The sequence below is a fragment of the Choloepus didactylus genome, chromosome 27 (genome assembly GCF_015220235.1).
Source record: "Choloepus didactylus isolate mChoDid1 chromosome 27, mChoDid1.pri, whole genome shotgun sequence".
NCBI classification, from domain to species: domain Eukaryota; kingdom Metazoa; phylum Chordata; class Mammalia; order Pilosa; family Megalonychidae; genus Choloepus; species Choloepus didactylus.
Genome location: NC_051333.1, coordinates 3,445,320 through 3,457,512, shown reverse-complemented (window position 1 = coordinate 3,457,512; position 12,193 = coordinate 3,445,320). Strand labels below are relative to the sequence as shown.

At 47.1% G+C, this 12,193-nt stretch overlaps 1 protein-coding gene across 1 annotated transcript; it reads right to left on the bottom strand.

Annotated features, from left to right (window-relative positions):
- Positions 1-3,796: 3,796 nt before the first annotated feature.
- LOC119521070 (leukocyte immunoglobulin-like receptor subfamily A member 2) lies at positions 3,797-11,900 on the bottom strand. Its single transcript, XM_037819088.1, has 6 exons — positions 11,815-11,900; positions 11,524-11,559; positions 8,271-8,555; positions 6,876-7,163; positions 5,896-6,192; positions 3,797-5,272 (listed from the first exon to the last, which is right to left on the bottom strand). Exons 1-6 carry the CDS (start codon positions 11,846-11,848, stop codon positions 5,139-5,141), a joined length of 1,074 nt encoding a protein of 357 aa, XP_037675016.1. The 5' UTR covers positions 11,849-11,900; the 3' UTR covers positions 3,797-5,138.
- Between the last annotated feature and the right edge of the window lie 293 nt (positions 11,901-12,193).

The window sequence follows — 12,193 nt, the reverse complement described above, 5'->3', positions numbered from 1 at the left end:
AACTCTATGTTTAACATTTGAGGAAATACCAGACTGTTTTCCAAAGAAGTTACAGCATTTTACATTCCCATCCTCAGTATATAAAGGTTCTGATTTCTCCATATACTCACCAAAGCCTACCATCTATCTTTTTTATTATAGCAATCTTAGTGGGTGTTATATGGTATCTCGTTGTGGTTTTGATTTCATTTCCCTGATAGCTAATAATATTATACATATTTTCATGTGCTTCTTGAATGTCTTCATTGGAGAAATATCTATTCAAGTCCTTTGCCCGTGTCTATTCTAGTTCTTGGATTTTCCACATAAATTTTAAAATCAGCTTGTCTGTATCTACAAAAATATCCTGTTGGGATTTTGATTGGAATTGCATTAAACCTACAGATCAATTTGGGGAGACATACATCTTTACTGTGCTAAATCTTCCAGTTCATGACAACAGTATCTCTCTCCATTTATTCAGGTCTTTGATTTCTTTCATCAGCATTTTCTATTTTTCAGCATGCAGAGCCTCTACATATTTTATTAGACCTACACCTAAGAGCTCACTTTTGGAGCCATTGTAAAGGATATTTTTATTTCAGTTTCTAATTTTGCATTTCCAATATAGAGAAACAGGATTGATTTTTGTGTGCTGGACTTATATCCTGATACTCTGATACACTCATGTTTTATTCCTTGAGGTTTTTTTTTTAATTATTTGGCATTTTCTAGGGAGATATTCATGTTTTCTGCAAACAGGGACAATTTCATTTCTTCCTTTGCAACCTGTATTTCTGTTCCTCTCTTTTTCTTGCCTTATCACACTGGCTAGGATTTCTGGTACAGTGTAGAACAGGAGTGCAGAGAATGGGCATCCTTGCCTCATTCATGATCATGAGGGGAAAACATGCAGCCTTTCACCCCTAAGTATGATGTCATTAGTAGGTTTTTTTAAAGATGCCCTTTTTCAGATTAAGAAAGTTCCCTCTTGTTCCAGTTTGCCAATGCTGCCGTTATGCAAAATACCAGAAAAGCACTGCGTTTTAGAGTTCTAAGGCCATAAAAGTGTCCAAACTAAGGCATCAACATGAGGATACCTTCATTAAAGAATGGCCAATGGCATCTGGGACACCTCTGTCAGCTGGGAAGGCACGTGGCTGGCATCTGCTGGTCCTTTGCTCCCAGGTTGCATTTCAAATTGGCTTTCTCCAAAATGTCTCTGGGCTTATCTCTCTTAGCTTCTCCAGAGCAAACTCTGGGCTTCATCTCTTAGCTAAGCATCTTCAAACGTCCTTCTGTCTGCATCTCCAAGCATCTCTAAGCAGCAGCAAGCGTTAGCTTTTAAAGGACTCCAGTAAACTAATTAAGACCCACACCGAATGGGCAGGGCCATATCTCCATGGAAATGTTCAATCAAGATGTCACACCCTAATCAAAAAGATTAATAACTCTGACCCCCCCCCCACACACACACACGATTTCATTAAAGAATGTGGCTTTTTCTGGGGGATGTAATATATACAACTTCTGAGAGTTTTCATCATGAGTGAATGTTCAATTTTGTCAAATCCTGTTAATTGTCAATTGATGTGATTTTTTTCTTCTTTAGACTATTAATATAGTAGACTACACTGATTGATTTTCAAATATTGAACCAGCCTTGCATTCCCAGGATAAACCCTACTTGGTCATGATGTAATATTCTTTTTACATACTAATTTTAATGCATTAACTTTTTAACCTCAACAACCAACTACCTCTGAGGTAGAGTATAAAATGCCTCTGGTACCCCAACTCATAACCTGTTAGCATCAACATTTCCATGCAAACTTTGGCTCACTTTGTGCTAAGAGCATCCCACCTCAAAAACACTGAGTGTCTTTTGCATTCTACTTTGGAGCTTCTGCACTCCTCAGACCCGACAGCATCCTATTCATCAATCTCACGTGGACATTAGAGAGGCTAGGGGAAGATTTAACACACCTCACTCCCTGGAGAACAGGAACCCTCCAGAACTTTCCACGACCTCATGGTACTTGTCTGCTTCCCCACCGTTCCACACAGCCACAGTCCCGGCTTTGCCCTCGGCTCCAGTGTTTACAGAGATCTTGATGGCAGCCACCCAGGCTATGGGGGCTCTGTACCGGCCTCAGAACATCTCCACTTCTTGAGTCACCCTCCAGGGTCTTCAACTGAGATCCTGGCATGTGTACTTCAGCCCCTGCCACTGGCCCATCCTGAACTCTTGTCTCTGTCTCTGTTTTCTGACAAAAACTCTGCTCTCCCCTTAATGGCTCTCTGCTTCGATTTTTTCACCTCCGGTTCTACATAGCTTGGGATCAGGCAGATGTCATCAGCGGGGAACGGACCATGCTTTTGAGCCGTCACCAGCATCTCTGTACACAAATCATTTTGCACACGCATGAGTCCATTCCTAGGGGAGAACTGCAGGGTCGAAATTAATACACGCTTGTAAATTAGATAAGATATGCGCCATGTTCATACATGTGGTTGGTTTGTTCTTATGATGTTCCTGCTAGTGTATGTGCATAGGGTAGGGGACAAGACGTGCATTAGAGATTCTTCTGTCCAACTTAGTCATGGGCTACCTCTTCAGATGTGGGACCTATTTATTGGCTTTGGAGTCAAGTACTCTGCCCATATAATGGCAGAGAATCTGAAGGTCAAAAATGTGCCTCGTTTTTAGCCCAAAGACTGAGATGTGTGTGTATTAATTTTCCTGAGCCTGATGAAATAATGCATGAGGGACTGTTAGAAGTCAAACTGTGTTCCTCAAAAAGCTATGTTCAGCTCCTAACCCCCTGCTTGGAAATAGGGTCTTTGAAGCTGTGATTGGTTAAAATGGTTAAAATATGTAGTGTCCCCTTGAGGAGCCTGTGGAGAATGCAGGGGTATTGGCCTACCCCACCTCGATGGTTGCTAACATGACCACAGACATAGGGGACTGGTGGTTTGATGGGTTGAGCCCTCTACCATAGGTTTTACCCTTGGGAAGACGGTTGCTGCAAAGGAGAGGCTAGGCCTCCCTATAATTGTGCCTAAGAGCCTCCTCCCGAATGCTCAGATGTGGCCCTCTCTCTCTAGCTAAGCCAACTTGGCAGGTGAAATCACTGCCCTCCCCACTACGTGGGATCAGACACCCAGGGGAGTGAATCTCCCTGGCAACGTGGAATATGACTCCCGGGAAGGAATGTAGACCCGGCATCGTGGGACAGAGAACATCTTCTTGACCAAAAGGGGGATGTGAAAGGAAATGAAATAAGCTTCAGTGGCAGAGAGATTCCAAAAGGAGCCGAGAGGTCACTCTGGTGGGCACTCTTACGCACAATTTAGACAACCCTTTTTGGTTCTAAAGAATTGGAGTAGCTGGTGGTGGATACCTGAAACTATTAAACTACAACCCAGAACCCATGAATCTCGAAGACAATTGTATAAAAATGTAGCTTATGAGGGGTGACAATGGGATTGGGAAAACCATAAGGACCACACTCCCCTTTGTCTAGTTTATGGATGGATGAGTAGAAAAATAGGGGAAGTAAACAAACAAACGAACAGACAAAGGTACCCAGTGTTCTTTTTTACTTCAATTGCTCTTTTTCACTTTAATTATTATTCTTATTATTTTTGTGTGTGTGCTAATGAAGGTGTCAGGGATTGATTTAGGTGATGAATGTACAACTACGTAATGGTACTGTGAACAATCGAATGTACAATTTGTTTTGTATGACTGTGTGGTATGTGAATATATCTCAATAAAATGAAGATTAAAAAAAAAAAAAAAAAAAAAGCTATGTTCAGCTCCTAACCCCCTGCTTGGAAATAGGGTCTTTGAAGCTGTGATTGGTTAAAATGGCGCTCTAATCTACTATGTCTAGTGTCCTTATAAAAAGAGGGAAATTTTTGCGCAGACAGGAGGAGAAACAGTCACGTGACAACAGAGCAAAGAGTGGAGTGACACATCTCCAAGCCAAGGGATGCCAGGGGTGGCCAGCAAACTCCAGAAGCTGGAGGAGCCGGGAGGGATTCTCCCCACGGGCAGCGGAGGGAGCCCGGCCCTGCCGACACCTCGACTGAGAGCCTCTGGCCTCCAGGACTGCGGGACAGTAAATTTCTCTTGTGTTAAGTCTCCTAGATTGTGGTACTTTGCTACAGCAGCCCAAGGGTGAGACTGTGCATGGGGTTTTTTGAGGGCAGTGTGACTGAGGCAGAGTAATTTGGGGAGAAAATAGTAAAGAGAAGTTCAACGGGTTGGAGGCAGCGTTGAGAGTGGAATGGGAGCCATCGGGAGAGTTTATGCAGATGTGAGAGATGATTCATTGAAGACAAATAGCATCACGCCCACTATGATGGCTGTCATTAAAATAAAAGGGAAAGTAACGAGAGTGCGTGAGGATGTGGAGAAACAGGAGCCCTCTTACTTCGCTGGTGGGAATGGGGAGTGGTGCAGCCACTGTGGAAAACCGTTTGGTGGTTCCTCAGGAAGGTAAACGTAGAATTATCGTATGACCCGGCCACCCCACTCATAGGTATATTCCCTAAAGAACTGAAAACAGGGCCTGGAACAGGTACGTGGACACCGGTGTTCACAGCCGCATTATCCACAGTAGCCAAAAGGTGGCAACAACCCAAATGTGGTCTAGCCATACAGTGGATTTTCAGCATAAACAAGGAATGACGTTCTAATGCATCTACCACACGGATGAACCTTGGAAACAGGATGCAGGGAGAAGTAAGCCAGACACAGAAGGACAAATATTGTATGATTCCACTCATGAGAAATATCTACGATAAACAAATTCACAGACCTGGAAAGCAGATTAGAGGTTATGGGGCTGGGGGCAGGACAGAAGGAGGACTTATTTCTTGCTGGGAACAGTTTCTGTTTGGGGTGTTGAAAACATTTTGGTCACGGATGGAGGTGATGGCAGCACCACACTGTAAATGTAATTAGTGTCACTGAACTGTGCACTTAAAAATGGTTTACCCGACAAGTTTTATGTTATATATAGAATATATGTCACCACAATTTTAAAAAAAAGAAAAAAAATGTTAAAATGGCAAATTTCATGGTATAGGTATGATGCACGGTAAAAAAATAAATAAAATTTTAAAAATAGGCAGTTGTGACAGACTGCCTACTGTGTTGCTTCATTTTTTTGTCTCCTGCTGAGCCAGGCATCTACCAGCAGCCCCAGAAGAATCAGCAGAAACACGCCACCCAGTCCCAGCCGGAGGGCGTTCTCCAGGGTGTAATTCGGGGTGACAGATCCTGCAGAGAGAGAGAGAGAGAGAATAAACAATTGCAGTATGTCCATACAATGGAGTAGTATTCCACTATAAAAAAAGGAATGAAGTTCTAATACACGCCACTAAGTCGGTGAACCTTGAAAACATTATGCTGAGTGGAAGAAGCCAGACACAAAGGGACAAAGATTGTATGATTCTGCTTCTATGAAATACCTATAACAGACCAACTGATGGAGGTGAGGGGAAGGGAAAGGGGTTCTTGTCCCTTGATGGGCACCGAGTCCCTTTTGGGTGATGAAAATGATTGGGTGATGGATGGTGGTGATGGTAGCATGAGAGTGTAAAAGTAATTAATGACACTGAAGTGTATACTTAAAGATGGTTAAGATGGTTAATTTCATGGTATATATAAGTTACCAAAATAAAAATTTAAAAAGAAGAAGGGGAGGGCTGAAGGACCATCTTTTCCTGTGACTGGACTCCCCACTGCTGACTTTGAGGGGCTCACTCCCTCTCCACCCCACTTTCCCGCTGCCCCCAGGAGCACTGTGCCATCCCCACCAGCACCCGAGGGTGCAGACCACAACGTGGTGAGCAGATGCCGAGGACCCCGTGGAGAACACAGGAGCAGTCTGGGCTCCTCACCTCTGTCCACGACCCTCAGGGGCTCACTGGGCTCCGACCACAGGGAAGGGAAGGTTTCAAGAGAACCGTAGCATCTGTAGGTGCTGCCCTGGGCCTGCCGGCCTGAGTGCGTGGTAAAGTTGGCCTGAAAGAGCCCAGCTTTGTACTGAGATTTGAGGAGCTGAGTGGAGTTCGCACTCCCCTCCTGGGACAGAAGGAACCAATCGAACCATGTGTGTGAGCCACACTGCAGGGTCTTCTTCTGGGAGGTGGCCGAGGGGCCCTCCAGGTCCACGAGAAAAGGCTTTTTGTACACGCCTGGAAGAGAAGAAGGCGAGGCAAGAAGGGCCCCCAGGCATCACCCTGTTGCTTCGCCTCTTGCATTCTGTCTCCTCTGCGTCTTAGTCTCCTGGCCTTGTTCTCTGTCTTTGTCATGGGGTGAGGGTCTCTCCCATGTGTTGTAGGATATTTAGAAGCATCCCCGGCCTCTACCCACTAGATGTCATTAGCACGCCCCTCTCCAATTAGGTCAAACAAAAATGTCTCCACACATTGCCAAATACCCCCGGGGGTCAAAATCGATCAACTTGAGAATGTTGATAGCAGGGAAGGAGGAAATGTCTGGCTTGGAGACATAAATTTAGGAGCCAGTGGCAGATACCCGACATAGATCGCACACGTGACTGTGGTCCCCTCAAGGCTGCTCTGTGGCCCCGGAACCCCGCAGCAAGGATGAGCAAAGCTATCCATCTTGAATAAAGACAGTGACACCGTGTCTCCCCAACCGCTTTCCTGCAGCCCCACCTGGCTGGGAGGACGTGTCCTGTAATCAACTAAGCAGGTGGGTGGTCAATTCTGTCCCACCCAGGAATGAACCCCTTGTCCCTCCAAACCCACACCCCTCATCCCAAGCCGGGGAGGCTCCCGGGGGAGCTGTGCAGTCCGGAATCACAGCGCGTCCTTGGGTCTGGGGGCCGTGAGATGGACGGGAGCTTCCTCACCTGTCACCATGACCACCACTGGGTCACTGGGGACTGACCACTTGTTCGAGGAGGTGTTGAGAGAACCGTAGCATCTGTAGATCCCCGCATGGTCCCTGGTGACAGGGGAGAACAGGAAGTTTCCACGGCCCTTTTGGGTATAGACTGGAAGAAAGACTGATCTCCTTCCTTTGGACAGAATGAACGTGTCATATGTGTTTGGCAAGTGGCAACGGAGGGTGACACTTCCTCCTAAAGTCACCATGGGGCTCGGCTGGGCCGAGAGGGTGGGTTTGTCGTTGAAGACACCTGCAAGGAAGGAGAGCACTCGTGTCGTAAGGAAGCCCCTCGCACGCCCTTGCGGGACTGAGTCAGGAATGAAGCTGCAGAGAGGTGGTGGAAGGGGACAGTCCTCTGTCCCCACGTGATGGAGAGCACAATTCTCAAGCTTGTGCCAGCATCAGTGGTGCCTGCAGGGCATGCTCAACCACAGACTCCTGGGTCCCACCCGGGCTGGAGCCTGAGCCTCTGCGTTTCCTTCCTTTTGTTTTTTAATTGACATAAAATTCACATCACATAAAATTAACCATTTTTGAAGAATTCAGTGGCATTTAGTACATGCACAGTGTCGTTCTGCCACCACCTCTATCCAGTTTCAAAATGTTTTCATCCCCCCAGGAGAAAATCCCGTACCCGTTAAGTATTCTTCCCCAGTCCCTCCTCCCCTCAGCTACTGCCCACCAATCTGCTTTCTTTTGCTGCAGATTTAACAACTCTGGATATTTAATATAAATGGAATCATCCAGTTTGTGATCTTTTGTATCTGGTTTCTTCCACTTAGCACGATGTTTTCGAGGTTCATCCACACTGTGGCTTGGATCAGAACTTCATTCCATTGGAAGGTAGACACAATCTGTTTATCCCTCATCTGTTGAGAGACATTTGGGTACTTTCCACCTTTTGGCTATTTGAATGATGGTGCTGTGAACACATGTGTGCATCTGTTTGCCAGAGTCCCTATGTTAAATTCTTTGGGGTATACACCAGCACTTGCACTTCTAACAAATTCCATGTGATGCTGATGCCAAATCTGCTAGTCTGGGGTCCACACTTAGAACCGCTGTCCTAGAGAGACCACAGTGGTGTGGGAAACCCCCTCCCTTCTCTCCATGTGCCCCAAGACCCAGATTCTGGCCCCATCTGCTGCTACTGAGCTGAGGCCCCTGGTAGAGCCACGTGAAGCCCAGTTCCTCAGACCATCCATGGCCAAAATGAGACCAGGGGAGAAGGACAGGCAGAGACTTTCTGGCAAGAGGGCAATGGGGAAAACAAGGGAGTTAGTTAGTAGTGATGGGAAGGCACAACTGATGTGGCATGTCTAAGGAGCACAGCCCAAGACTGCGACAGGGCACTCACCTGTCACCGCCAGCTCCAGAGGGTCACTGCGCTCTGACCAGTCAGACAACTTCTTGTACTGACAGAGGTAAGACCCTGCATGGCTGGACGTGATATTTTGGAAGGAGAACTTAGTTTCTCCCCAGGACCCCTTGAGGGGTTTCTCATGCCACACTTGGGAGGTTCCTGCGTGCTCCAGACGGTGCTGAGATGTGCCAGGAGGCCCCTTGCAGAGGATGGTCAGCGCACTCCCCTGGGGAGCCACGGGACTCGGCACTGCACGGATGGAGGGCTTGGGGAGGTTTCCTGGAAGAGAAGCAGAACATGGAGCTCCAGACATCCAGATGTCAGGAAATCCCCTTTTGCTCTTTCCACCAGACCCTGGGAACCAGGGAATGAGCCCTTCCACCATCAGGAAAAACTAAGCAGTAGATCAGTTCTGGGGAACCAAAACCACCCTGCCCAGGTTTGAATCTTGGCTCTGCCCCTTCCTACCTCTGGGACATTGGTCAGTGACGCAGCCTCTGTGTGCCTCACTTTCCTCATCTACAAAACGGAGGTGAGGATAGAACCAGCAGACTTGACCAAGGTGGCCTTGACTTCCCTGCAGCTTGACTAAATTTAGACAGGCTCCTCCCTGACTCCAGACCCCTGGCCTCCCTCTCACTCCAGCCCTTGAGCCCCAGGAGGGGCCTTTGTGGTGAGGTCAAGTTTGAGGATTTCAGAGCTGTCAAGAAAAATAGTTGACCACTAGATGGTAAAAACATACAAGCTGTTTACTGTGGCCACACTCACGGGTTGCATGGGAGAAGCAATCTCTCACAGCTTCCAAAGGCTACAGTGCAAAGGACCATCCTGCAGGGGAGCAGGGCACAGGGAGCTCCTGGGGAGATGGTGCAATGGGTTGAATTGTGTCCTAAAAACAAGGTAAGTTCAAGTCCTGATCCCCAGATCCATGAATGTGACCCTATTTGGAAATAGGGTATTTGAAGATGTGATGAGTTAAGATGAAGCCAAACTGGAGTAGGTTGGGTCCTAATCCAATACGATTGGTGTCCTCCTAAAGAGAGGAAGTTTGAACACAGAGACAGAGAGAAGATGGAGACAAGAAATAAGGTCATGTGGACGCAGAGACAAATACTGGAGTGTTGTATCTACGAGCCAAGGAACACCACGGATGGCCACCAACCACCAGAAGCTGGAAGAGGTGAGGAAGCAAGAGAGCATGGCCCTGGGGCCATCTTGGTTTTAGACTTCTGGCCTCCAGAACTGTGAGGCAACGACTTTCTGTAGTTTTGAGACAGGCAGTCTGTGGGACTCTGTTACAGGAGCCCAGAGAAACCACGACAAGTTCCCTTCTTCTGGAACCCAGTTCCACGGTGTATCTCTAACCCACTTTTCCACAGATACCAGCAAACAGGGGACACGGACACTCAACAACCCGGCACCCATGAGCTCCAGAATGCACCAAGTGATATTTGCCAGTCTTTGCCAAACAAAGCCCGCTGTACTATATCTTCTAAATGTTGTCAGAGTTAAAAGACTTCACCATGAGAAAAAAGTTTACCATTTCTAAGGGAGTTAAGGTTGGCATCTTAAGCAAGTTGAGGACATTTGCTTGGCTGATTGAGGTGACTTACTGGCCTGAGTTTTGTGTTGAGAAATAACAAGGCATGGTCTGTGGACACCTGGGATGAAAGTCCTTTAGATGCTGACTGATAAGTTTCTGTACAGTCTCTAAGCAATGGGGCCCCTTTACCCTGTATCCAGTGCTTTCCTACTGACTTCAGAGCAATGTCAGAATCTGAGCTGCCTCCTGTGATTGCTACCAGGGATCTTGGGGCTGAACTATTGACTTTGACTTGTCCAAGGTCACACAGATGGAAACAATTTTCATCCGTATCCGTCTTTAGAGCAAGAAGAGCCCCTCCTGCTGCAAGTTGGTGCCCCATCCCAGGAGGTCACTGAGGAAGTTGATCAAAATGAGGCATCTAGTGGGAAAGTTCATATTGTATATGTATTTCCACAATTTTCTTAAAAAGAGCAACTACAGAGACAGTGACAACTAAATGCAATACATGATCCTGGACTGTATCTAATAATGGAGGAGAAAAGGCTGAAAAGGATGTTATTGGGACATATAGAAAAATTAGAATGTAGACTGTATGTTACGTATCAATGTTAAACCTCTAAAGCTTTTAAGTTGGTTACGTAAGTGAATATACTTGTTCTTAAGAAATGTACAGGGAAGTATCATGTGTTCAAGTTGCGTGTTGTATGCACCCTACTTTGAAATGTTCATAAAATTGATAGATAAAGATGAGTGGATGGATGGATAGATGGATGGATGGATGATGGATGGATGGATGGATGATGGATGGATGATGGATGGATGGATGATGGATGGATGGATGGATGGATGATGGATAGATGGATGGATGGATGATGGATGGATGGATAGATGGATGGATGGATGATGGATGATGGATGGATGATGGATGGATGGATGGATGGATGGATAGAATGATACAGCAAATGTGGCAAAATGTTAAAAGTAGTATGGATCTGGGTATCAGGTGTGATTTATTGGAGTTCTTTATATGGGCTCTGTATTATTTTTGCTGTCCTGTAAGTTTGAAACTATTTTAAGATTAAAAATTTAAGGGAAAAAAACAAAGATGGGGCAACTGGTTCATACAAATGCCTCAAGGTTCCTGAGTGTATTTTAGATGTCTCTTGGTCATGTTTCCTCTTTTCACAGTGCCTAAGTCTCTTTTATCTCCTAAATCTCCCAAGCAGGGAATCTAGGTCCCTCCACTGAGAAGGGGAAATTGGCTTCCCCAGAGATGTCTCAGATGGTGCAAGTTACAGAAACCTGGTGGGGGAGGAAGCTAGAGATTTACCACCTCACCCTACCCCACCCCAGGAGACATTTAGCAACATCTGCATTTTTGTTTGTTACAAATGGAGAAGAGGTGCAGCTGGCATCTGGTGGGTGGAGGCCAGAGATCTTCTCAACATCCAGCAATCAGGACAGACCCACAGCAAAGAGCCATCCAACTCAAATGTCAACGGTACAAGGCTGAGAAACCCTGGGCTAACTATTTAAAAGCAACCATGATGTCAAAGAGTCAGGGTTGGGGGCTGGCTCCCATGGGGGAAGGGTGGGATTCATTTTCGGAATCCCACCAGCTCCTCCCACAGTTGCCACCAGCCGAGTTCAGGGCTTCCCCGGAGGAAGGGGAGTCCGCAGGAGTCTGAGGGAAGGACTCACCAGATTGTGTCCAGCTCTTCTTGCCCAAAAACAGTCCTGGAAGAGAAAGACGGAGACCCTGGTGGTAAATCCTTCCTCACAGTCCTGGGCTCCCCCTTCTGTAGTGTCAGAGACCTGAGAGCAGAACTAGGATCAGATTAGCACTAGGTGACCAAATAGGTGGACCCTACAGCGCTATGTGCCCCTGGGGCCGCCCAGAAACCAGAGCCTAAGATGGCAGCGGGATCTCGGCAACCCCCGGTCTAGGAACCTCCCCGCAGCTGCCCACCCCACGTCCCTCCCTGCACTCACCAAGGCAGAGCAGGGCGCTGAGGATGGAGACCATGGCACGCTTCAGCCCAGCCCACACCGACAGACGACAGACGGAGCCCAGCAGGAAAGGCAGAAGAGAAGTGGCAGAGGGATCCGAGGCTTCTTATCACATCATGTCACACAACTTCCTGCGAGAAGGGGAAGCAGCTGTCTCACCCCAGGCTGGCCTCGTCTCCCCAGGACACCCCGCTCACTCCCTTAGGGAGTCCGCAGGTTCTCCTCACTCCCTACTATGAAAGAGCCAGAAGAAGACAAAGGAGCTTGGGGGACACGCAGAACCCAGTCAAATCTCTGGAGTGTGGTCTGTCAAACCAAAAGAGGAAGAAGAGAATTGGGGGTAGAAAGACCCCATCTCAGT